The sequence below is a fragment of the Agelaius phoeniceus genome (genome assembly GCF_051311805.1).
Source record: "Agelaius phoeniceus isolate bAgePho1 chromosome W unlocalized genomic scaffold, bAgePho1.hap1 SUPER_W_unloc_1, whole genome shotgun sequence".
Lineage (NCBI taxonomy): Eukaryota > Metazoa > Chordata > Aves > Passeriformes > Icteridae > Agelaius > Agelaius phoeniceus.
The window spans coordinates 7,392,787-7,419,318 of NW_027509866.1; the positions used below are offsets into that span (position 1 = coordinate 7,392,787).

Here is a 26,532-nt window from a genome sequence, read left to right on the forward strand (position 1 = left end):
TGGGCAGCAGAGCTTGTGCCCACATGGCAGCAGCTGCCTGGGCCAGTGCTTTTCTCAATGCTCTTATGCACACGGCCAATACATTTTCCCTGCCCCTGTGCCATGGCAATGCCCTGGACCAGTTCTTCTGTGAAATCCCCCCAGTCCTCAAGCTCTCCTGCTCTTACTCTTACCTCAGGGAACTTGGGCTCATTGCTGTTAGTGGCTGTTTGGTTTTTGGCTGTTTTGTGTTCATGGTTTTCTCCTATGTGCAGATCTTCAGGGCTGTGCTGAGGATCCCCTCTGAGCAGGGACGGCACAAAGCCTTTTCCACCTGCCTCCCTCACCTGGCTGTGGTCACTCTGTTCATCAGCACCTCTTTTTTTACCTACTTAAAGCCCCCCTCCATGTCCTCCCCATCCCTGGATCTGACCCTGTCAGTTCTGTACTCGGTGGTGCCTCCAGCCCTGAACCCCCTCATCTACAGCCTGAGGAACCAGGAGCTCAAGGCTGCAGTGTGGAGACTGATGACTGGATGCTTTCAGAAACATTAAACTGCTGACCAATTTCTGTAAAACACCTGTAATAAAAGTCATATTTGATACTTTCTGTTAGTGTGGTTGTGGGGTCTTTTTATCTTTGTTTTAGTTTTTCATATTGTCCAAAAAGAAATGTCAATGTTTGTGCCATTTCTCATTTTGTTTCTCTTCACATTCCCTGTTGTCACAGACGGAGTCAAGGAGGGGCTGCACTATTGGTGGCTTTAAAGGAACTAAAGCATCTCCCAGCAGAGTTTTCTGCAGAGATGCCCTTTTGTTGCCTTCTGTGGAGCTGCAGCAGCAATGTCTGTGTGCAGAGCTGGGGCAGATCAGTGCTGGCCCAGCAGCTGTGCCCAGCAGCAGCAGCAGCAGCAGCACTTGGTGTTGCCAGTGCTGCTGCCGTGGGCCTGCCCCGCTGCCCTGGTGGCCCTGGTGTTGCTGCAGGGCCTGAGTGCTCTCGGGGCCGGGCACAGCCCTGGGGGTGGCAGTGCCGGGGCTGCAGCAGGGACAGGCCATGTAATATAAATCAACTCTGATAATTCTTTTGGGTTTGGTTGTGGGTTTGTTCCTTTTTCCCCCATGTTTAAGTTTTTCAATGTTGTCCACAAAAAAAAGCGATTAGTTTTGCCTTTTCTCATTTTGTTTCTTTCCATCTTCCCTGTGGCCACAGAATGCGTTGGTGAGGGGCTGCGCTCTTGGCGACTTTAAAGGAACTAAAGGATCTCCCAGCAAAATTTTTTCCAGAGATCCCATGTGTTCCCTTCTCTGGAGCTGCAGCAGCAATGTCTGTGTGCAGAGCTGGGGGGCAGATCAGTGCTGGCACACTAGAAGCTCTGCTCCTGCTGGCCACACCATTCCTGAGCCAGGCCAGGAGCCATTGGCCTTCTTGCCCACCTGGGCACTCTGCTGCCTCATGTCCAGCCTGCTGTCCATCAGTCCCTGCAGGTCCCTTTCTGCCTGGCTGCTCTCCAGCCACTCTGTCCCCAGCCTGTAGTGCTGCAGGGTTGTTGTGGCCAAAGTGCAGGACCTGGCACTGGGACTTGTTAAACCTCACCTTGTTGGATTTGGGCCCTGGATCCAGCCTGTCCTGGGCCCTGTGCAGAGCCCTCCCACCCTCCTGCAGATCCACACTCCAGACAACTTGGTGTCACCACGGTTCCATGAGGCCCCAGAGTGTCCCAATGGTCTCCATGATTCCATGTGGCCTCCCAGTGTCACAATGTCCCTTTGGTTCCATGGGACCCCTTGGAGTCACAAAGTCCCTTGGATCCTTGGGCCCTGCAGTGTCACAATGGATCCTTGGTCCTCCAACGCCCTGCAGTGTCACAATGGATCCTTGGTTCCATCAGGTCTGGCAGTGCAGCAATGCTCTCCTTGGTTCCACTGTGTCACAATGGCCTCTTGGTCCCAAGGGCCACCACAGTGTCAAACATGTTTCCTTCATTCCAGGAGTCCCTGAGGAGCAGCCCTTGCCCCTTGGTTCCATTGGGCCCTGCAGTGTCACAATGGCCCCATCATGACACCAGGTCCTGCTCTGTCACAATGCTCTGCATGGTTCCACAAGGCCCTGCAGGGTCACAGTGGCCTCTGTGATTCCAGGAGACCTCAGAGTGCCGCAACGAATTCCTTGGTGCTGCAGTTTCACAATGGAGCCCTGGTGACACAAGATCCTGCAGTGTCCCCAGGGACCCTTGGTTCCATGGGGCACCACAGTTTCACAATTGTTCCCGCAGTTCCCAGAGTCCTTGCAATGGAGCAATGGCCCCTTGATTCCATGGTCCCCAGGCTCTCCCAAGGGTCTCCTTGGTTCCACAGTGGCACTTGGCCATGCAGTGTCACAATGGATCCTTGGTTCCACAAGGCCCTGCAGGGTCACAGTGGCTTCTGTGGTGCCACCAGGACCCAGACTGTCACAATGGCCTCCTTGCTTCCATCCAGCCCCACAGTGTCACCATGGTCCCTTGGCTCTGTGCTGCCATGTCATACACAGTGTCACCATGGTCCTCTTAGTGCCACCAGGCCCCTTGCAGTGTCACAATGGCCCCTTGCTTCCCCAGGGCCCTGCAGTGTCACAATCATCAGAGAATCAACCAGGCTGGAAATGACCTTGGAGAGCATCAAGTCCAACCTGGGACCTAACACCACCTTCTCACCCAGACCATGGCACTCAGTCTTTCCTTAAAAACCTCCAGGGACGGTGACTCACCTATCTACCTTACAACCCATTCCAACGCCCAACCACCCTTTGTGTGGAGAATATTTTCTAATGTCCGGTCTAAAATTCCCCTGGTGCAGCTGAAGGATGTGTCCTCTTGTCCTGTCCCTGTTCCCTGGGAAAAGAGCCTGACCCCCACCTGGGTGCACCCTCCTGTCAGGGAGTTGTAGAGAGTGATGAGGTCTCCCCTGAGCCTCCTCTTCTCCAGGATAAACAACCCCAGCTCCCTCAGTTGCTCCTCACAGGACTTGTGCTCCAGACCCCTCCCCAGCCTTGTTGCCCTTCTCTGGACATGCTACAGCCCCCCCATGTCCTTCCTAAATTGGGGGGCCCAGAACTGGACACAGCCCCTGAGGTGCTGCCCAACCAGTGCTGAGCACAGGACAAGAATCCCTGCCCTGCTCCTGCTGGCCACACCATTCCTGATCCATAGGAGTGCCAGGGGTTGAATGAGGCAAATGGTGGAGGGGGGGGGGGGGGGGACAAAGTCTGATTAAATGTCAGCCATGAAGGGTCTTGATTTTAATATCTTTTCAGACTGCATTAGAAGGTGCTGGGGGTCAATATCATTCGGACATTAGAATGCACTTCTGAAATTTGTCTAACTAACCAGAGAATAATTGAAAACTTCAATTTTTCCCAGGGGCTTTTCTTGTTTGGGGGTTTCGAACAAATATTTATAAGCTTTTCTCACTGAATTCCTGAAGTGAAGAGCTCAAGAAAGAAGAGGCCTCTGGAGTAATAAAATTCATCATCAACCTCCAAGTGGCTGAGGATCCATCCCCATGAGAGCAGCAATGAACAGAAATGGGCACAGCTTTGTGGCTGCCCCAGCTTTGGCATGGGCCCTGGGCCTGGAGCAGGAGCAGCTCTTGAGGGCCCCAAGGTCGGGGCTCTGGTGCTGCCCTGGGCAGATGAGATGGCAGCAGGGGCTGCAGAGCTCTCAGCACCTCAGGCCGAGGGGAGCAGGGCAGCCAGGGAGCCTCCTTTGGCCTTGGCCAAGCACCTTCCCCCATGGCTGGGGCTGAGTCCTGTGGCAGCTGCAGCTGCTGCTGTGCCCTTGGCAGGGGCTGAGGCCGTGGGGCCAGTGGCCAGAGCAGCCTGGCCTGAGCAGAGCTGTGGGGCCAGAGCCGGCTGGGCTGGGCTGGGCTCAGAGAGGCCCTTGGTGCTGCCCAGAGCTCAGGGCAGCTGGCAGAGCTTGCAGGGAGCTGGGCTGGGCTCCGAGAGGCTGGCCCAGAAACCATCAGTGTCCATCTCAGCCTGGCTGAGCGTGCAGGGGCAGGACTCAGGCCAGGCCTTGTGGGGCAGGGCCAGCGCCTGTGCAAGGCATTGCAAACAGGCAAGTGGCCCCAGAGAGGAGGCTGCTCTGTGCCCTTGGTGGCAGGGACAGAGCAGGGAGGGGGCCCAGGACATTTGTCAGCGCCAGCCTCTGTGCCCATGCGTTGGCAGCCCTGGCTGCTGAGCCCAGCTTTGGCCTGGGCTGAGTTTGGCTGTGGCCCAGCTCCATCCTCCTGCGGGGCTCAGGGCCTGTTCCCGGCCATGGCCAGCCCTGGCTGCCTCTCTGCTGGCCCAGAGGCCAGCAGAGCCCGGGGCAGGGCTGTCTGTGCAGCCCCTCAGGTGCCACGGGCTCTGCAGGAGCTGGCAGAGGCTGCCCAGCAGGGAGGCCATGGGGCACAGAGCCCCAAGGCTGCTGTGGGCACCACGGCACAGGGGCCGTTCCCAGCCGCAATGCTCCTGGCCTGGGCTGGGCCTGCACAGGGGCTGGGCCACCATGGCTGGGCCAGCACAGGGCCACAAAGGGGCCACGCAGCCGCTGCCGGGGCTGACAGCAAGGCCAGGCACACACAAGCAATTGCTGAGCATGGCCTGTGCTGGCCAGGCCTGACTGTGCCAAAGGCACAGCTCAGCTGCCCTTGGGGGCTGCAGCAACACTCCAGAGCCCAAAGAGCCTCCATGGCTGGGCTGGAGACCAAGGCTGCAGCAGGGAAATGCAGGGCTGCTGCAGGATGGGGAGGCCATTGAATTCCAGCACACACCTCAGCTCTCTGATGATCCCGGCACCATGCTGGGCCCTGTTTCAGACTGGAGCAGAGCAGATGTTGATGGCACAGGAGCCCTGCGGGGCTGTCAGGGACCTGCAGCTTGCAAGGTGCTCTGCTCTCCCTCAAGTGCTCTGGGAGAGATCCAATCCCAGCTGGGCACCTCAGGGCACAAGTGGCACTGCCTGTTCATGGGGACACAACTGATGTCTGCCTGGAAAGGGGCACAGGTTTTAATACCTGTTAGTTTCATAATTATACAAGCAAATCTTTTTTATGTGGGTCACTTGAGTACCTTTGTGATATGGCAATATTTTCCCACCAGGAACACGAATTTCCTGGATCTACTGGATTCTTCTATTGATGGCAGGACAAGAAAAACTGATCTTCTCCTCTACCTTTGCTACCAACATTTAGTCTAATATTTCATGACCCTCTTCCTTCATGTGTTTTCAGCTGTCCTGTTTAAACGGCCATGTCTAAGGACATCTCTTCATTTAGAGCCGCTGGATCTTTGTCCTTTCCATAACTCCCAGACTGCCTCCTGCAGCTTTTCTCAGGTCATTCCAATGCATCTCCCTTGACTGGCTTCATGCTTTGTGCTTCAGGGAGTGGCCCAATCTTTCAGAATTTAAAATAACATCTTGGTCAGCATCTTAGTTGTATTTTTATCTTTTATATCACCTCTTCTTATGTCTCTGTCAAAAATCTTTCCTGTATGGCAATCCCTTAAAGGTGGTGAACATGTCAGATGTTGCTGTAAGATCACAAGGAGCTAAGGGAAGGGTTTTGAGGTTTCTTAAATGTTATCACGTTCACATTTTTTATGTTGGCCATGAAGAGAAAACTTTCTGTGCCTCTGAGTCTCACCAGTTCCTGCTCCTTCAAAGGACACAAACCTGATAAGTTGTGGTTCCCATTCCAGTGGATGCACTTGGACCTCCCTCCATAGCCAGAAAGTCCCTGGAAATGCAGGGATGAAGGAAACAGGACAGGCTGTGGGGATCAGGTGCAGGGCAGAGCCAGGGAGATGACTTTGGCATTTGATGGATCTGTGCCTTCCCTTGGCTTTGTTGGCTGACAAGAAATGAACATCCCTCTGTGTCTCGGGCAGCTCCTTCTCCAAGGAAAGCAGGTGGGAATTGGAGCCAAGGAGCTGAAAGCTGCAGGTGCAGCCTGGGCTGGAGGGAGCTGAGATTTGCACAAGGCTGCTCTGAGTGCCAGGGCTTGGATGGGGGAAATGGTGGGCTGGGGGTAGGGACAGAGTCTGATTGATTGTCAGCCAGGAAGGGTCTTGATTTGCATATCTATTCAAAGGGCATGAGGAGGTACTTGGATTCAGTGTCAGTTGGAGACTACACATATTGAATTATGAACAGGAAAAAATCTAAATAGGACCTAAAAAATGTTTTCTCACTGTCTTTGTAAATAGAATATATTCTGTTTGAACACACTACTGAGATCTGTGTAATTAACCACTGATGATTTGAAAACTGAAATCAAATTATTCCCAGAGGCTTGGCATGTTAAGGTGTTCTGAATGTTAATGAGCCATGGGACACTGAATTCCTGCACTGAAGATCTGAAGTCTGAACAAGTGATTTGGAGAATTAAATGGAATTATTCCCAGAAGCTTGGCCTGTTAAGGTGTTCTGAGTGTTAATGAGCCCTGGGACACTGAATTCCTGCACTGAAGAGCTGAAGGCTGAACAAGCCTCTGGAGCAGGGAAATTCAGCAGCAGCCTCCAAGTTGCTGAGGATGTCAGCAGCCCCCACTGAGGCCATCCCTGCCCAGAGACCGTGGGGGAATGGGCAGACAAGGAGAGCGTCCCTGGGGCTGGGGCAGCACAACTCAGAGGCAGCAGCGGCTCCAGCTGGGCAATGGAGTGTGGAATGTGGCTGGGAAAGCCCTGCCTGGGCTGGGCCAAGCAGCACAGACAAGCCCTGACCCCCATCCCCCAAACAATTCTCTCAAGGAGACATTTGAAAGGAATTACAATTGTTTGTGTCCTCTGAGTGTGACTCCCTGGAGAAATACCAACAAGAGATTCTCAGGAGCTCAAAACAACAAAACTGTCTTTACTGGCAAGATTAGAAAATCAGAAAAACATTGGCAAAAGATTTATTATGACATTGTAGTGGTTTTTGTTGGTTAATTTAAGATTTTTCTAATTTTGAGATTTCTTAATTAATGTATTGATGAATGTTGTGGGTTTTAGTGTCACTTAATTATGTTTTTTTTATTGTGAGATTAGATTCGAGAAAGCTAAAGTATGCCAAAAATTTTAAAAGGGTATAAAGGAAAAGATTAATAAAAATAAATTAAAAAGAGAAAGGTGGTAAGAATTAGAAAAAAAAATCTTTAGAACATTTTTTTTCTCTACAACTTTTTCTTTTTACTGACAATCTAAATAAAGTCAACTTTAAATTTCTCGTTCATTTACTTCTTCTAGAATAGTCTTTTTTTGGTTTACTTTGGGAGAGAAGTTTTTCTTGTAAGGGTATGGAGACTTTTTTACAAGAGGAAAAAATAGGAGTTTTGTGGTTCTTAATTCTGTCATGGATAACAGTTGTCTGGGGAACTCTGTTATTGTGAAGTTGTTTTTATTGCCAGAAGCTTTTTCACAGCTTGTTGATGGGCCATGTCAACTTATGGGGTTTTGTTTTAAAGATGAGTTATTTAAAGGTATAAGTTTTTATTATTTATTTTTAAAATTATTTTTATTTCTGGGAATAGAGATCTTCTCTTGGGGGTACTGGATTACTTTCCCTCCCACCCCTATTTAAACTTTATATGAAATTACAGCTATTTTAACATTTATTTATTTTAGTATGCAGGTTTTTGTTTGAAAATAATTTGAATATTTTATAGTTTTATGTGTTATAAAGAAAAAGAGTTTTCTCTTTGTAGTTTATAAGAGGATTTTAGTTTTAAGATTAAGGTATTTTTTCTTCTTTTTTGGGGGGGATTTATTTTCCTCTTTACTGACTTTGATGGTTTAATGTTATTTTTTTATATGCTTGTATTTTGGGTTTTTTGTATGTTCATATTTTGTTTTTTTCTTTTACCCGAGGGAGGATTGAAGTATTGAAAGGGTTAACAACTGACCTGCTGGTAACTTGTGGTGGAAGTTGTGGTAGGGTTGGGTTAGGATTGGTTTTATGGTTTGTTTTTGGCTTTTTTATGTTTAAGTTTTTAGTTGTAGGGTTATTTTGTATGGGTTGTAGGGGTTTTTCGTGTTGGGAGAGGGGACTTGATGGTAAGATTTTAATAGCTGTGGCTGGCTTTGTTCTGGTTGGGGTTTTGTAGCCTCTTTTGTTTTCCTGTTTGGGAGTTGTTGGGGTTTGGTTTGGTCAGAATGGGGCCGATGGGGGTGGGGGGGCAGCCTGGGGAGGGGGAAAGGGGCTCAGCCCATGGCAGGGTTGCTTGGTTTGGTTTGGTTTGGTTTGGTTTGGTTTGGTTGAGATGGGGGCTGGGGCCAGTGCCCGCTGCTTCTTTGTTGACTGGAAAAGAAAGAGGAGGTTCCTGGGTTTTTCATCTTTAACATTTGTGTTTAGCAGAGGCATGTTCAGTATCTCAGTGGTTTAACAGATTGTCAGTAACACAAGAAGTTTTGTATTACTTTTTAAAATTCTTCTTATGTTAAACTACGACAGATACTCAGTCAACAAAAAACACTTCTTAAAGTATTGACTTGGCCCATTCAACTTCACAAACTCTAGGCCTGTTCAATTTAATGTTAAGCAAAATTTGCAGGAGCACAGAAACAGAAGAAGACACAGAAAGAGATAAAAGACAAAAAAGATACAGAGAGGCATAAACACAGAGCTTCCAACTCCTGGATTCCAGCACTGTTCAGATGGAAATTCCAAGAGGATGCAGGGTCAAGATGTGTGCTTGCCTTGTGGTCAGCCTTCAATACCCCTTGGTCTCCCTGGGCCCTTCCCCCAGGTGGGGCTTGGGCTCATTTGGTCCCTCAGGAGCTGGGCTGGGGCTGCAGAGGTGGCTGTGGAGCATTGCCTGTGCTGTGCCAGGGACTGGCAGCCACTGCTGGGCTGGGATAGAGGCTCTGGGGGGATTGGGGTTCCAGGGCAGGGCAAGGCTGGACCTGCCCCTTCCTCCCCCACACATGAAATGTTTCCAGCCAACAATCTCCTCCATTCTGTCACAACTGGCAATTTTGGAGGTGAAATCCCAATTCTGGCCATGGGCACCTGGCCGCTAAGGGCAGCTCTTTTCCATAGGAAGGGAAGCAGAGAGTCACAGTGTTTGGAAGGCAGGTGAGAGCCTCACTAGGCAAAGGCCAGCCAAACTTGTTAGAACTGGCAGATTTTGTCTGGGAGCAGTTTTTGGATATAGGGAATTTTGAAGGTAGAAGCCCAATCTCAGCCATGGGTGGCTGGAGAAGCAGGACAATTCTTTCCCACGGGAAGGAAAGCACAGAGGCTTCCCACAATGTCACGGGACTCCTCTGTTCCATGAGCCCTGCAATGTCACAATGGACCTTTGGACCCTGGGGGTTTGCAGTGTCACAATGGTCTCCTTTGGCTCCACAGTGTCACAATGGATCATTGATGACAGGAGGCCCCTCTGTGTCTCCCTGGAGATTTGGTTCCATGCAGCCCTGCAGTGTCACAATGGACTCCTCTGGCTCCACAGTGTCACAATGGACCACTAATGACATCAGGCCCTGCAGTGTCACAATGGACCTCTGGTTCCATGCAGCCCTGCAGTGTCACAAAGGCCTCTTGGGTTCCCCAGGCCCCACAGTATCACCATGGTCCTCTTGGTCCTGTGGGCACCCCCAGGGTCACCATGGTTTCACTGGTTCCATGAGACCTCACAGTGTCACAATGCTTTGCCTTTTCCATTAGCCCACATAGCATAAAAATGGTCTCCATCATTCCATGAGTCCCCTCAGTGTCACAGTAGATCTTTGGCTTCATGGGTTCTCGTAGTGTCCCAATAGCCCCTTGGTTCCTTGACACCCCAAATTGTCATAATGGTCTCCACAGTTCCATGAGGCCCCACAGTGTCACAATGGACCCTTGGTTTGATGGAGCCTCTCAGTGTCACAATGATCCCTACATTCCACGGACCCACACATGGAATGGAACTGTGTGGCTCCATGGAATGTAGGGATCATTGTGACACTAGCTTGGGGACCCAGGGGGACAGGGGACCCCACTGTGCACAAGCAGCGTTGGACTTTTCTGAGGTAAACTGTGAGGGGAGGCTGGGGTGGATTGACCTCCTCAGTGACCTCAAACATTGCCTTTGATGTCACACAGCCCCTGTGATGTCATACAGCCCCCTGGGATATCACACAGCCTTCTCTATGATGTCACACTGTCCTTGTGATGTCACACAACCACCTGTGATGTCACACAGATCCTGTGATATCACAGAGCTAACTTTGTTATGTCACCCTGTAATGTCATACAGCAGTGCTGTGATGTCAGAGAAGATTGTGATGTCACAAAGTCACTCTGTGATATCATAGTCTCTTCTGTGATGTCACAGCCCACTCTATGATGTTTCACAGCCACCAGATGGTGTCACAACCCACTCTCTGATGCCACAGAGCCACCCTCTATCATGGCAGAGTCTGCTCTATGGCCTCATATCCTACTCTGTCATGTTACAGACAGCTGTGTAATGTCACAACTCCCTCAGTTATGTCACAAAGCCCTCAAGAACTCAGTTATGTTGAAACCTGAAGTTTCTTGGACTTTGAAGAGATCCTTGTCAGGGACACAACTGAGAAAGTGTCCCCAGCTTCCAGGTAGAGCAGAACCCTGGAGGCAGTGATGGCAGCTGGGGACAAACAAGGCAAAGGTGTCTCTGGTGCTGAGCAAACCTGGATGTGTTCCAGGAATGCAAAGAGCCAACGCCTGAGCCCCAGCCCCTGGACAGGCAGATCCTGTCCCTCCCTCATTGCTCAGGGCTCTTCCCAGGATGGGCACTGGGATTGGAGATGGGCAATGCCAAGGGCAGGAGCATGGGGTGGCCCCTTCCAGGCTGCTGAGCAGGGACAAGGAGGCAATGAGGCCCCAGGCCTGCAAGGGTCACTTGTCCCCTTGTGGCCTCAGGCCCAGGGCCAGCAGCCATGGCCAAAGTGCTGCCCAAGTTGGCTCTGTCAGGGCTGTCTTGGAGCTGCTGCCCATCCCTGTGCCCTGCGCAGCCCAGGCTGTCCTACGGTGTCCCTGCCCTGCGCCTCTGTCCCTGCAGGCTGTGGGCATCCCCCGGCTGCCCCACCTGGCTGGGCCCTTCCTTTGCTGACAGCTCTGCCTCCTGCCTGCCTCTGCCTGCCCACACAAAGCCTTGGGCTGCTCCAGGCTCCTGCTGGGGGACATGCTGCACCACAGCCCTGCCCTGGTAGTGAAATTCCTTTCTCTTCATGTCCAGTCTGGGCCTCCCCAGCTGGCCTTGGCATTAATTCTTTCTTTCTCTGGCTGTTTTCTACTATGTCAAAAAGATCCACCATCTCTGAAACTACCCTTCAATCCCTCCCAGGGCTCTCCTCTTCTGTCCTCAGTCTCCACCTCACTGAGCACAGAGCTCCTGTGTCCCTATAGAGTGGTCAAGTGCCTGAGGCCAAGAGTGCCTGGACAAGAGGGACAGTTCTTTTCTATAGGAAGGAAACCACAGAACCCCAGGGTTTGAAGGCAGATGAGAAGCAGTCACCAGAGGCCAAGGCAAGCCAGACCTGTCTGTCCTTGCAGCTTTTGACTGAAAGCAGCCTTTGGATATATGGGGAAGTTGGGAGGTGGAATTCCATTTCAGCCCTGGGTTCCTGGACTGGAATGACAGTTCTCCATAGGAAGGAAAGTGCAGAGCCCCAGTGTTTTAAGGGCTGATTAGAGGTGGCCCCAAGGAGGCCAAGGCAGCCAGACTTGTTGTCAGGGAAGAATCCTTGGACAGACAGAATTTGGGAGGCCAAACCCCACTTTTGTCTACAGGGATCTGGATGAGAAGGACAGTTCCTTTCCATAGCAAGGAAAGTGTGGAACCCCTGAGTTTCAAAGGTAGATGAGAGCTGGCCCTCAGGAAACCAAAGGAACCTAAACACTCCTGGCAGCTTTTGTCTGGAAGCTATCCTTGGATTTAAGGAATTTTGGAGGTGGATTACCAATTTTGGCCATGGATGCCTGGACTTGAAAGATGTTTTTTTTCCATGGGAAGAAAAGCACAGGCCCACAGTGTTTTGAAGGCAGATGAGAGGTGGCCCCCAAGAGGCCAAGGCCAGCCACAGCTGTCTGTCCTGGCAGGTTTCATATGGCAATAATCCTTGGATATAATCAAATTTGGAGGAGGGATCCCAATTTCAGCCATGAACCCCTGGAGGAGAAGGACAGTTCTTTCCCACAGGAAGGGAAGCATGGAACTCCAGGGTTTCAGGGGCAGATGAGAAGTGACCTTCAACATGCCAAGGTCAGCTAGACCGGTCAGGCAGCCCCCAGGAGGCCCAGCCAGCCAGACCTGTTCCATGTTCTTGGATCCTTGGGGCCCTGCAGCATCACAATGAGCCCTTGGGCCCATGAGGCCCTGTAGGATCACAACAGATCTTTGTTTCCATGAGGCCCAATGATATAACAATGGTCTCCTTGGCTCCACAGTGGCACAATGGCCCCTTGCTTCCATGAGACCTTGCAGTGTCACATTGGTTTCCTTGTTTCCATGGGACTGCGCAATGCCACAATGGCCCCTTGGTTCCATCACATGGCAGAGTCTCAAACTGGCCCCTTGGTTCTATTGGGTTCCCCAGGATCACAATGGCCCCTTGGTTCCACCAAGCCTGGATGTGTTACACTGGCCCCTTGCTTCCATGGGGACCCACAGTGTCACAATGGCCCCTTGCTTCCATGAGACCTTGCAGTGTCACAGTGGTTGCCTTGGTTCTACGAGACCCTGAGATGACACAATGGCCCCTTGGTTCCAGTGGGGCCTGAAGTGTCATATCAGTCTCCTTGGTTCTATGAGGCCCCACAGTGTCACAATGGACTTTTGGTTCCATGAGCTTTTGTACTGCCAACAACAGCCATGGTGTCACACTGGACCTTGGTTCCATGGGGACTCACAATGTCAGAATGGGCTCCTTGGTTCCCTGAGGCCCTGCAGAGCCCCTTGATTCAACGAGGCCTCAAAGTGTCATCATGGCCTCCAGGATTCCATGAGGCCCTGCAGTGTCATAATGGACCTTTGGTTCCATGTGTTCCAGCACTGTTCCACGAATCCTTAGTTCCATGGGGCCCTGTAGTGTCACAATGGACTCCTTGGTGCCATACAGTGTGACAACTGCCCCTTGGCCTGCCAACGCTCCATGGTACCACAATGATTCCTTGCTTCCAAGAGGCCTTGTAGTGTCACAATGGCCTCTTGTTTCAATGAGGCCTTTGGTGTCACCATGGTCTCCATGATTCACTAAGGCCTTGCAGTGTCACAACAGACCATTGGTTTCATGGAGCCCCGCAGTGTCACTATGGTCCCCTTGGCTCCACAAGGCCCAGCTGTGTCACAATGGACCTTTGGTTCCATGATGCCCCAGAGTGTCACAATGGTATCCTTGGTTCCTTGGACCCTTCATCCCATGGAGCCCCCCAGGGTTCACTGTAGTCCCCTTGATTTTATGAGGCCCTGCCATGCTGTTATGGCCCCTTGGTTCCAGTGGGTCCCAAAGTGTCAGAATAGTCTCCATTGTTCCATGAGGCCCCACAAAGTCACTGTCATCCCTTAGGCATTCCAAAGTGTCAGAACAGTCTCCATTGTTCCCCTAGGCCCCACAGTGTGACAATGGACTCTTGGTTCCATGAGGTTCCTCAGTTAAAATGGTCTCCTTGGATCTGCAGTGTCACAATGGACCCATGGTTCCACCAGGCCTTGCTGTGTCAGAATGGCCCCGTTGTTCCCAGAGGTTTCTCAGGGTCACAATGGTCTCCTTGGATCTGCAGTACCACAATGGACCATTGGTTCAATGTGGCCCCAATGTGCCAAAATGGATTTTGGTTCCATGGGGTTCTGCTGTGTCACAATGGACCCTTTGTTCCATGAGTTTGCACAGTGTCACAGCTGACTCCTTGGTTCTGTGAGACCCCACTGTCACCAAATCTCTGAAATATCAGAATAAGACTCCTTAACACTAATTTGCTATTTCAGAGGGTATCATTTATTCAGGCCGGAGGTCCAACATGGGATAACTCCTAATCTTACATTGACATGTAATTCTAGAAGCGTGTTACTTATATACAGTGGCTGAATGTGAATTATAATTTATCCATTTCCATAAAACCCACCCCAGGTTCCCAGATTCAGTCCTTGTTTTCTCAATCTCTGCACCCTTGTGCCAGATATCTTCTTCTCTTCCAACCATTCCTGCTGGGAAAGCAGCCCGTGTATGCCTTGTGTCTCTGCTGAAAGCTCACAGGCACAGTAAAAATTAAATTAACCCTTTTGGTATCAAGGCCAAGGCTTTGTGTGGGCAGGCAGAGGCAGGCAGGAGGCAGAGCTGTCAGCAAAGGAAGGGCCCAGCCAGGTGGGGCAGCCGGGGGATGCCCACAGCCTGCAGGGACAGAGGCGCAGGGCAGGGACACCGTAGGACAGCCTGGGCTGCGCAGGGCACAGGGATGGGCAGCAGCTCCAAGACAGCCCTGACAGAGCCAACTTGGGCAGCACTTTGGCCATGGCTGCTGGCCCTGGGCCTGAGGCCACGAGGGGACAAGTGACCCTTGCAGGCCTGGGGCCTCATTGCCTCCTTGTCCCTGCTCAGCAGCCTGGAAGGGGCCACCCCATGCTCCTGCCCTTGGCATTGCCCATCTCCAATCCCAGTGCCCATCCTGGGAAGAGCCCTGAGCAATGAGGGAGGGACAGGATCTGCCTGTCCAGGGGCTGGGGCTCAGGCGTTGGCTCTTTGCATTCCTGGAACACATCCAGGTTTGCTCAGCACCAGAGACACCTTTGCCTTGTTTGTCCCCAGCTGCCATCACTGCCTCCAGGGTTCTGCTCTACCTGGAAGCTGGGGACACTTTCTCAGTTGTGTCCCTGACAAGGATCTCTTCAAAGTCCAAGAAACTTCAGGTTTCAACATAACTGAGTTCTTGAGGGCTTTGTGACATAACTGAGGGAGTTGTGACATTACACAGCTGTCTGTAACATGACAGAGTAGGATATGAGGCCATAGAGCAGACTCTGCCATGATAGAGGGTGGCTCTGTGGCATCAGAGAGTGGGTTGTGACACCATCTGGTGGCTGTGAAACATCATAGAGTGGGCTGTGACATCACAGAAGAGACTATGATATCACAGAGTGACTTTGTGACATCACAATCTTCTCTGACATCACAGCACTGCTGTATGACATTACAGGGTGACATAACAAAGTTAGCTCTGTGATATCACAGGATCTGTGTGACATCACAGGTGGTTGTGTGACATCACAAGGACAGTGTGACATCATAGAGAAGGCTGTGTGATATCCCAGGGGGCTGTATGACATCACAGGGGCTGTGTGACATCAAAGGCAATGTTTGAGGTCACTGAGGAGGTCAATCCACCCCAGCCTCCCCTCACAGTTTACCTCAGAAAAGTCCAACGCTGCTTGTGCACAGTGGGGTCCCCTGTCCCCCTGGGTCCCCAAGCTAGTGTCACAATGATCCCTACATTCCATGGAGCCACACAGTTCCATTCCATGTGTGGGTCCGTGGAATGTAGGGATCATTGTGACACTGAGAGGCTCCATCAAACCAAGGGTCCATTGTGACACTGTGGGGCCTCATGGAACTGTGGAGACCATTATGACAATTTGGGGTGTCAAGGAACCAAGGGGCTATTGGGACACTACGAGAACCCATGAAGCCAAAGATCTACTGTGACACTGAGGGGACTCATGGAATGATGGAGACCATTTTTATGCTATGTGGGCTAATGGAAAAGGCAAAGCATTGTGACACTGTGAGGTCTCATGGAACCAGTGAAACCATGGTGACCCTGGGGGTGCCCACAGGACCAAGAGGACCATGGTGATACTGTGGGGCCTGGGGAACCCAAGAGGCCTTTGTGACACTGCAGGGCTGCATGGAACCAGAGGTCCATTGTGACACTGCAGGGCCTGATGTCATTAGTGGTCCATTGTGACACTGTGGAGCCAGAGGAGTCCATTGTGACACTGCAGGGCTGCATGGAACCAAATCTCCAGGGAGACACAGAGGGGCCTCCTGTCATCAATGATCCATTGTGACACTGTGGAGCCAAAGGAGACCATTGTGACACTGCAAACCCCCAGGGTCCAAAGGTCCATTGTGACATTGCAGGGCTCATGGAACAGAGGAGTCCCGTGACATTGTGGGAAGCCTCTGTGCTTTCCTTCCCGTGGGAAAGAATTGTCCTGCTTCTCCAGCCACCCATGGCTGAGATTGGGCTTCTACCTTCAAAATTCCCTATATCCAAAAACTGCTCCCAGACAAAATCTGCCAGTTCTAACAAGTTTGGCTGGCCTTTGCCTAGTGAGGCTCTCACCTGCCTTCCAAACACTGTGACTCTCTGCTTCCCTTCCTATGGAAAAGAGCTGCCCTTAGCGGCCAGGTGCCCATGGCCAGAATTGGGATTTCACCTCCAAAATTGCCAGTTGTGACAGAATGGAGGAGATTGTTGGCTGGAAACATTTCATGTGTGGGGGAGGAAGGGGCAGGTCCAGCCTTGCCCTGCCCTGGAACCCCAATCCCCCCAGAGCCTCTATCCCAGCCCAGCAGTGGCTGCCAGTCCCTGGCACAGCACAGGCAATGCTCCACAGCCACCTCTGCAGCCCCAGCCCAGCTCCTGAGGGACCAAATGAGCTCAAGCCCCACCTGGGGGAAGGGCCCAGGGAGACCAAGGGGTATTGAAGGCTGACCACAAGGCAAGCACACATCTTGACCCTGCATCTTCTTGGAATTTCCATCTGAACAGTGCTAGAATCCAGGAGTTGGAAGCTCTGTGTGTGCTTCTCTTTTTTTTCTCTCTTTCTCTCTTTCTGTGTCTTCTTCTTCTATTTCTGTCCATTTGCAAATTTTGATTAACTTAAAATTGAACAGGCTTAGAGTTTATGTAGTTGAATGGGCCAAGGAAATGCCTTGAGAAGTGTTTTCTGCTGATTGAATGTGACATTAAACCTTTTGCCAAAGTTTCTGTGATTTTCTAAAGTAAAGGCTGTTTGGTTGTTTTGAGCTCCTGAGAACCTCTTGTTGGTATTTCTCCAATGCTCCAACTCAGAGTACACAAACAATTGTAATTACTTTAAATGTCTGCTTGAGAGAGTTATTTTAGGGATGGGGGTCAGGCCTTGTCTGTGCTGCTTGGCCCAGCCCAGGCAGGGCTTTCCCAGCCACATTCCACACTCCATTGCCCAGCTGGAGCTGCTGGTGCCTCTGAGTTGTGCTGCCCCAGCCCCAGGGACGCTCTCCTTGTCTGCCCATTCCCCCACGGTCTCTGGGCAGGGATGGCCTCACTGGGGGCTGCTGACATCCTCAGCAACTTGGAGGCTGCTGCTGAATTTCACTGCTCCAGAGGCTTGTTCAGCCTTCAGCTCTTCAGTGCAGGAATTCAGTGTCCCAGGGCTCATTAACATTCAGAATACCTTAACAAGCCAAACGTCTGGGAATCATTTGATTTAATTTTCCAAATCACTTTTTCAGCCTTCAGCTCCTCAGTGCAGGAATTCAGTGTCCCATGGCTCATTAACATTCAGAACACCTGAACAAGCCAAGCCTCTGGGAATAATTTAAGTGTTCAAATCTTTTGTGGTTAATTTGACAGACTTCAATAGTGTGTTCAAAGTGAATGCATTATATTTAAAAAGCCAGTGAGAAAACATTTTTTAGGTCCTGTTAAGGATTTTTTCCTGTTTATAAATCGATATGTGCAATCTCCAATTGACACTGAATCCAAGTACCTCCTCATGCAGTTTGAATGGATATGAAAATCAAGACCCTTCCTGGCTGACAATCAATCAGACTCTGTCCCTACCCCCACCCCACCATTTCCCCCATCCAAGCCCTGGCACTCAGAGCAGCCTTGTGCAAATCTGAGCTCCCTCCAGCCCAGGCTGCACCTGCAGCTTTCAGCTCCTTGGCTCCAACTCCCACCTGCTTTCCTTGGAGAAGGAGCTGCCCGAGACACAGAGGGATGTTCATTTCTTGTCAGCCAACAAAGCCAAGGGAAGGCACAGCTCCATCCAATGCAAAAGTCATTCTTCTCCCTGGCTCTGCCCCTGATCCCCACAGCCTGTCCTGTTTCCTTCATCCCTGCATTGCCAGGGACTCTCTGGGACAAGGGAGCTCTGCTCTGGGGATGGAGGGAGGTCCAAGTGCCACCACTGGAGTGGGAAGCACAACTCATCAGGTTTGTGTCCTTTGGAGGACCAGGAACTGGTGAGACTCAGAGGCACAGAAAGTTTCTCCTCATGGCCAGGAGACCACATTTGAGAAGGATACAATTTAATAACAATCTCACTCTTCCTTGAGCTATGTGCAATGTCTCAGCAGTGTCTGATGAGTCCTCCATCCACATTTCTATTCTAACATTAATTTCACACAAATGTGGTTCTGTGATAGACATAAACACAATTAAGTTTTTGTATCAGGATGCTTGTCTTGGAGTGGGGGCAAAACAGCTCCAACAATTCCTGACTTGCAAAGCTGTCAGTGGTGGGTGGAGAAGGGAGGTCAGGCTGCTCTTGGTGTTGAGGAAATGCTGAAAGCAGCCTGAGTCATTTCATCTCCTCCTGTCCTGGCTGATCTCCCCTCTTTCCCCTTCCACCCATTGGCTTTTGTCTCCCACCAGGCCCCCGGTGAAGAGCCTGGCTCTGTGTTCTCCATCCCCTCCTCGCTGGCACTGCCAGGCTGGGATGAGGAGCCCCTCAGCCTTCCCTGCTCTGGGCTGGACAAGCCCAGCTCCCTCAGCCTCTGCTCACAGGCCAAGGGCTCCAGCCCCACCTTGGAGGCCCTTCCCAGACCCTGCTCCAGCTGCCAGACATCTTTCCTGCCCTGGGCAACCCAACCCAGGCCACAGTGACCTGGATAATCCCCGTCCTTGATGTCCTGGTCACACAGCCCTGGCCCCTTGTCCCCATGTCAGGCTCTGGGGTGGATCCTGTGGAACATCCTTTGGTGGAGGCTGTGGCTCCAGGTGGGCTGGGGGGATCCTGGGGGACAGGGACCCCGCTGGGCATGGACAGCATTGAACTTGTTGGGAGAAACTGTGAGGGGGAGCTGGGGCCGAGTGACCAACCCAGTGACCTGACACAGCCCTGCTGGGATGTCACACAGCCCCTCTGGGATGTCACAGCCTGCTCTGGGATGGCACAGCCTGCTCTGTGAGCTCACAGCCCATTCTCCAATGTCACACAGCTGGTCTCTGATGTCACAGCCAAATCTCTGATGTCATCATCTGCTCTGTGATGTCAAAACTCTGCCGTGTGGTGTCACAGATATGGCCTATGATGTCATAGCATCTCCATGACCTCACATCCCCCACTCTGTGATGTCATAGCCCACTCTGTGACCTCATGTTACCAGATGATCAATTGCCTACACCAGGTGAGCTCACACCTGGAGCTTGTTCTCCACATCCCCAGGCCTATGGAAACTACACAAGGCTCATTGTGTGAGAAGGGGAACTGGAAGCTCAGCAGCCTCAGGGTCCTGCCAGCTCAGCCAGGCCCACTGGAACATTGGGGTCCACAACCACCAGGGACCAGCAGAGAGACCCCCAGGACAGAAGAACACATGGGTAAAGGGGAGGGGGAATATGTTAATGATTTTGGGGAAATGATTATCATATGTGTGTTTAGTCCAAGACAATCAATGAATATGTGTGCAAAATACAGAAAATAAACAGAAACTTTCCTGTACTCAGCCTGCAGGGCTTTGGGAGGAGCTCTCCCCCGTGCATCCAGCTGAATAAAGAATGCTGCTTCTTAATGCGACACTGGGGTTAAGGAGTTTTCTGTTTTACTGAATTTTTGGCAACACTCCCACCGCCAAGGAAAGCTCTGTCTGCTGCTGTTCACAAACAGAGAAGGGCTGGGTGCAGATGTGGGGCTCAGAGGCTGCCTGGGGCACAGTGACCATGAAATAATCAAGTTTTCAATGTTCTGTGAAAGAGGGAGGGGCAGCAACAAATCTTCTACACTGGAATTAGGAAGGGCAGACTTTGGCCTGTTTAGGATGCTGATTTGGGGAGTACTGAATCAGGTACTGATTTTTTTAAAGAGAAACAGCCCTTAAAAACAAAGAGGGCTGGGAAGGATGGACACATTTCAAGAAAGTAATCTTAAGGGGGAAGGAGCAGCCTGTCCCAGTGTGGCAAAAGATGAGCCAGTGAGGAAAATGACAGTCCTGGCTCCACATGGAGATTTTGTGGGAAGTCAAGGGGAAAACGGACTGACAACTCAGGAAGTGTTTAAGGATGTCATTAGGTTATGCAGAAAGAAAAGTTGAGAGTTGAAAACTCAATCAGAACTTAACCTATCAGCTTCTGTAAAAAAATAAAAATGTTTTTATAAAAAAATTTATAGCAAAAGGAGGGAGAAGGAGAACCTCCACTCTTCATTGGATGGAATGGGGAATATAGTAACTAAAGATAAGGAAAAGGCTGAGCTATTTAACACCTTGTTTCTCTCAATTTTCAATATTAGGACAGGCTGTCCTCAGAACAAGTGTTCTCCTGAGCTGGTAGATGGGCACAGGGAGCAGAACAGCCCCCTGGAATCCAGGAGGAAGCAGTTGCTGACCTGCCGAGCCACTCAGATGCTCACAGGTCTATGGGATCAGATGGGATCCATCCTAGGGTGATGTGGGAGCTGTGGATGAGCTGCCCAAGCTGCTCTCCATCATTTACCATCAGTCCTGGCTCAGCAGGGAGGGCCCAGAGCACTGGAGGTGCCAGTGTGAGCCCATCCCCAGGAAGGGCTGGAAGGAGGAGCTGGGGAACTCCAGGCCTGTCAGCCTGACCTGGGTGCCCGGCAAGGTTATGGAACAGATCACCTTGAGTGCCATCCCAGGGCACCCACAGGATGGCCCAGGGATCAGAGCCAGCCAGCGTGGATTAAGGGCTGGCAGGTCCTGCCTGACCAACCTGGTCTCCTTTTATGCCCAGGTGACCCACCTGTGGATGTGGGAAAGGCTGTGGATGTTGTGTGCCTGGACTCCAGCAGAGCCTTTGACTCTGTCTCTGACAGCATTCCCTGGAAAAGCTGCAGCCCACGGCTTGGGCAGGTTCCCTCCTGGCTGGGAGATTTAAGAGCTGGCTGCAGGCTGGGCCCAGAGAGTGGTGGGGATGGTGCTGCATCCAGCTGGTGTCCAGGCACTGGGGCTGTCCCCAGGGATCTGTGCTGGGCCCAGTCCTGTTTATTATCTTCACTGATGGTCTGGGTGAGGGGATCGAGTCCAGCATTCACAAATTGCAGATGGCACCAAGCTGGGTGTGAGTGTGGATCTGCTGGAGGGCAGGACAAGAAGACCCAGCCTTAAGCTGCACCAGGGGAGGCTCAGGCTGGACAATAGGAAGGAGTTCTTCACAGAAAGGGTGAGTGGGAACTGGAATGGGCTGGCCAGGGGGGAGGTGGCAGAGTCACTGTCCCTCTCCAGTGGCACTCAGTGGCATGGTCTGGGGGACAAGGCAGTATTAGGGCATTGCATGGACTTGATGATCCCAAAGGTCTTTTCCAGCCTATTTGATTCTGTCATTCTCTGATGATTGGGACACTCTGGGGCCATTGTGACACTGCAGGGCCTCGTGGAACTAAGAGGACCATGGTGACACTGTGCAGCCCCACAGAACCAGGGGTTCCATGGTGGTGCTGTGGGGCCAAATGGACCCAGGGAGTGCCCCGTGACACTCTGGGTCCTCGTGGAACCACAGAGGCCATTGTGACACTGCAGGGCCTCGTGTAACCAAGGGGTTTCACCATTTTGACACTGCAAAACCAAGGGGACCATTGGGAGACCGCAGGGCCCAGTGGAACCAAGGGGCCGTTCTGACACTGCGGGGCCTCATGGCACCAAGGGGACATTGTGACACTGCAGGATCCTGTGTAACCAAGGGGCCACTGTGACACGATGGGGCCTCAAGGGATCTGGAATAATGCTGTGACACTGTGTGGCCTTGTGGAAACAAGGAGTCCATAGTGACACTGAGGGGACTTGTGGAACCACAGAGACCATGGTGACAGTGTGGGACCTCATGTGGCCATGGGGCCATTGTGACACCCTGGTGCCCCATGGAACCAAGGAGTCCATTGTCACATTTTGAGGCCGCATGGAACCAAGGAGACCAGTGTGACAGTGCAGGGCCTGGTGTAACCAAGAGGGCATTGTGACACTGAGGGGCCCCTTGGAATCAAGGACATCTTTGCAGATGACACCATGCTGGATGTGAGTGTTGACCTGCTGGACAGTAGGAGGGCTCTACACAGGGCCCTGGACAGGCTGGATCCAGGGGGTGAATCCAACAAGGTGAGGTTTAACAAATCCAAGTGCCAGGCCCTGATATTTGGCCCCAGCGCTGCAGGCTGGGGACAGAGTGGCTGGAGAGCAGCCAGGCAGAAAGGGACCTGCAGGGCCTGATGGACAGCAGGCTGGACATGAGGCAGCAGTGTGCCCAGGTGGCCAAGAAGGCCAATGGCTCCTGGCCTGGATCAGGAACGGTGTGGCCAGCAGGAACAGGGCAGGGATTCTTCTACACTGCTCGGGGGCACTGCTTGGGCAGCACCTCGAGTGCTGTGTCCATATCTGGGGCCCCTGGGGTGGGCAAGAGGAAGAAATTTGTAGCAGGAGGAGTAAAGAAAGCAAAGGTGAAGCCAAAGAAATTCTCAGGGCAGTTTGGGGGTGGCTGCCAGGCAGCCCTGGCTCTGAGCAACAGCGTCTGCAGTGGCACAGGAAACTCCCAGCTGATGGGAACAAACTTTCTGGCTGAGTGCAGAGGCCAGGACAAAGCTGAATGATTTCCCTGGTGTCCCGCAGGCCTTGCTGGCCCCAGGGGCTGATGGCATTTGTGCTCCCTCAGGTTCATGTCCCCACAGCAACAGCATGGGGGTGCTGGCCCTGCTGTGTGCAATGCAAACAGGGGCTGCTGAGGCAGTGCTGCCGTGTCTGTGCCTGCAAGGATGGGGCACCTGTGTGAGCTGGGGGAGAGGCCAGGGCTGCAGAGGGGGGATGTTGTTGGCAGCTGCATGAGGACGCTCTGGGACACTGCCCTGGGCTGTGCAGCGCCCTGGGCATGGATCAGCCCCTGCTCTGCTGCTCCTTCCCGTCTGCCCCAGGGCCCTTGCAGAGCCCCAGCCATGCTGTTTGCCCCCAGCCTGCCCACGGCCAGCCTGGGGCTGCTGACGGGGGTTTCTGTGCTGAGCATTGGCCTGGCCGTGTTCTTGAGAGAGCCTGGGCAAGGAGCCTGGAGCCCCCAGGGCCTGGCCTGAGGCGTCAGCGCTGCCCCAGCAGTGCCCATGGCCTGTCCCTGCTGCAGCCCCGGCACTGCCACCCCCAGGGCTGTGCCCGGCCCCGAGAGCACTCAGGCCCTGCAGCAACACCAGGGCCACCAGGGCAGCGGGGCAGGGCCACGACAGCAGCACTGGCAACACCAAGTGCTGCTGCTGCTGCTGCTGCTGGGCACAGCTGCTGGGCCAGCACTGATCTGCCCCAGCTCTGCACACAGACATTGCTGCTGCAGCTCCACAGAAGGCAACTAAAGCGCATCTCTGCAGAAAACTCTGCTGGGAGATCCTTTAGCTCATTTAAACCCATCAAGAGCGCAGCCCCTCATTGAAACAGTGTGGGGCCACAGGGAAAGTGGAGAGAAACAAAATGAGAAATGGCACAAACAATGACATTTCTTTGTGGACAATATGAAAAAAGTAAAAGAAAGACAAAGGACCATGAAAATGAAACCAACAAGAAGTGTCAAAGATGACTTTTATTTAAAGTAATTTGCAGAAACTGGCCAGCAGTTTACTGTTTCCGAAAGCATCCAGTCATCAGTCTCTTCACAGCAGCCTTGAGCTCCTGGTTCCTCAGGCTGTAGATGAGGGGGTTCAGGGTTGGAGGCACCACCGAGTACAGAACTGACAGGGTCAGATCCAGGGATGGGGAGGACAGGGAAGGGGGCTTCAGATGAGCAAATGTGCCAGTGGTGAGGAACAGGGAGATGACAGCCAGGTGAGGAAGGCAGGTGGAAAAGGCTTTGTGCCGTCCCTGCTCAGAGGGGATCTTCAGCACAGCCCTGAAGATCTGCACATAGGAGAAAACAATGAACACAAAACATCCGAGTGCTAAACACACACTTACAGCCATAAGCCTGATTTCCCTGAGATAGGATTTGGAGCAGGAGAGCTTGAGGATCTGTGGGATTTCACAGAAGAACTGGCCCAGGACATTGCCATGGCACAGGGGCAGGGAAAATGTATTGGCTGTATGCAGCAGTGAATAGAGAAAGGCACTGGCCCAGGCAGCTGCTGCCATGTGGGCACAAGCTCTGCTGCCCAGGAGGGTCCCGTAGTGCAGGGGTTTGCAGATGGACACGTAGCGGTCGTAGCACATGATGGTCAGGAGGGAAAGCTCTGCTGAGATGAAGAACACAAAGAAAAAGAGCTGAGCAGCACATCCAGTGTAGGAGATGTTGCTGGTGTCCCAGAGGGAATTGTGCATGGCTTTGGGGACAGTGGTGCAGATGGAGCCCAGGTCAGCGAGGGCCAGGTTGAGCAGGAAGAAGAACATGGGCGTGTGCAGGTGGTGGCCGCAGGCTACAGCGCTGATGATGAGGCCGTTGCCCAGGAGGGCAGCCAGGGAGATGCCCAGCAAGAGGCAGAAGTGCAGGAGCTGCAGCTGCCGCGTGTCTGCCAATGCCAGCAGGAGGAAGTGCCCGATGGAGCTGCTGTTGGACATTTGCTGTGGTGCCTTGGCATGGGGATCTGTAAGAAAAGTAATCATGGAATAGTTGGGTTTGGAGAGGACTTGAAATATCCCAGCACAGCCTGGGGGCACTTTCCCCCCACTGCCTGCCCAGGGCTCTGCTGCCTGGAGCTGTCCCTGCCAGCAGCTGCTTCCCTGTGCCCAGGGCTGGGCCCTGCCAGTGCTGCCAAAGCCCAGCCCAGCCCTGGGGGCTCAGCTCTGCCCTGCAGAGCCCTCCCAGCTCAGGCACTGCCCAGGGGCAGCTCTGGCTCTGCAGGCTCTGATGGCAACATCAGAGCAACCCTGAGGAGGCTGAAAAAGCAACACTGATGCTTTCCCTCAGGGGCCCTCTGTTGATCTCTGTAACTGCAAAGTTTATTCAGATCTAAGAGAATTTTTAAATTTATTTTTCTCAGCCTTAACTGAGAGATGAATATCTATGGGCAGTTTCTTATCCAGGCAACCCAGAGCAGTAGATTAAAAAAGCAGGATTTTCCCTTATATGCAAACCCTGCCTTGCTGTGCTCCCTGAATGATCTACTTGGAAATGTTCTGCAGTTAAATGCCATGCTGGAAGCAGTCCTGAACAATGCAGCATCCTCCCCACACAAGGAGAACACTTCCAAGCCTCACCAGCTGTCTCCTCCCAGCCAGATCTTGTCCCCCAGTGCTGGGAGCAGCTGCCAGGGCTGGCTGAGAGCTGTCCCTGGCAGGCAGCAGAGTCCCTGCCCCAGCACAGCGCCCTGGGCTGCAGGACCCTGCTCTGCAGGACAGCCCTGGGCACCCCTGGCTGCTCTGCACAAGAGACAAGCAGAGAATGTACTCACAGGCTCTGCAGGCATTGGCATGTTCCAGCTTGAGGAGATGGCTCCAGGAGCTGCAGCTGCATTGTCCTGCAGCCAGAGGTTCCTGTGCCAAGGGCTGGCAGTGATTGTGCCCCAGGCACTTCTCAGCCCCTTCCCAGCCCTGACTGATTGAAGCTCTCTGTGCCTCTGGGCTGTGCCCGGGCTGGCTGCAGGCAGTGCCCCAGCCCTGCTGGGCTGGCAGAAGAGCTGCTCATCCAGAGAAATGTGCTTTTGAAGCTCTTCTTGGTGAGCAGGAGCTGCCTCTGGGCCAGGAGTCCAGCCCAGATCAGCAGCACAGACACAGCACAAGGATTTTAATCAGCCTCTGCGGCTTTTTGCTCAGGCCCTGAACATCAGTCCCTGAGAGGGAGCTGAAGAAACCTCTCCAGAGCTCCAAGGCAGAATCCAACTCCAAACTTTCTTTGACTTTTAATGGGTCCCAGAGAGGGACACGACTGAGCAAGTGTCCCCAGGCCCCAAGCAGAGCAGAGAACTGCAGGCAGTGCTGACAGGTGGGGACAAAGAGAAGCCAAGTCTGGGTGCCCTGGGGCTCAGCAGGGTCTGTGCCAGCAAGGGCTGGGAGGAGACACCTTGTCCTGAGGCCCTGGGGCCTCCTGGCACAGCCCCAGCCCGGCTGGGCACTGTCAGCCCCTTGTGCTGCCCTCAGCATCCCCCCCTAGCCCACATCCCAGTGGCCTCAAGGATCTGCTGCAAGGAGTCCCTGGGGAGCCTTGCTCAGCAATGGCCCTGGGGGCTCCTTCATGCTCCCTGCAGGGACTGCAGCTTTTTCAAAGGACTTTGGCTTTGGCTTTTGCCTTGCAGTCTCTGAGAGGTTTGTGCAATCATGGCCTCCAATTATCTGCTGTAATTAGTCCCTGGAGAGGCTTTGTCAGTAACAACACTCAGTGGGCTCATTAATACTTCAAGGTACTTCAGTTATTTGAAGGTACTTGGTGTTTCCTTTTGATACAGACTCTGTGAGAGGTTTGTGCAATCATGGCC

The 26,532-nt window shown here is 52.5% G+C and overlaps 2 protein-coding genes across 2 annotated transcripts in view; both read right to left on the reverse strand.

Moving 5' to 3' along the window:
• LOC143692475 (uncharacterized) overlaps positions 1 to 26,532 on the reverse strand; it is a 249,165-nt gene that overhangs the window by 55,031 nt on the left and 167,602 nt on the right. The window lies entirely within an intron of this gene.
• LOC129133323 (olfactory receptor 14J1-like) lies at positions 23,747 to 24,679 on the reverse strand. Its single transcript, XM_054653033.2, has one exon. It carries the CDS (start codon positions 24,677 to 24,679, stop codon positions 23,747 to 23,749), a length of 933 nt encoding a protein of 310 aa, XP_054509008.2.

Coding starts and splice junctions, on each gene's coding strand:
- LOC129133323 (XM_054653033.2), bottom strand. CDS start 24,679: ATGTCCAACAGCAGCTCCATCGGGCACTTCCTCCTGCTGGCATTGGCA.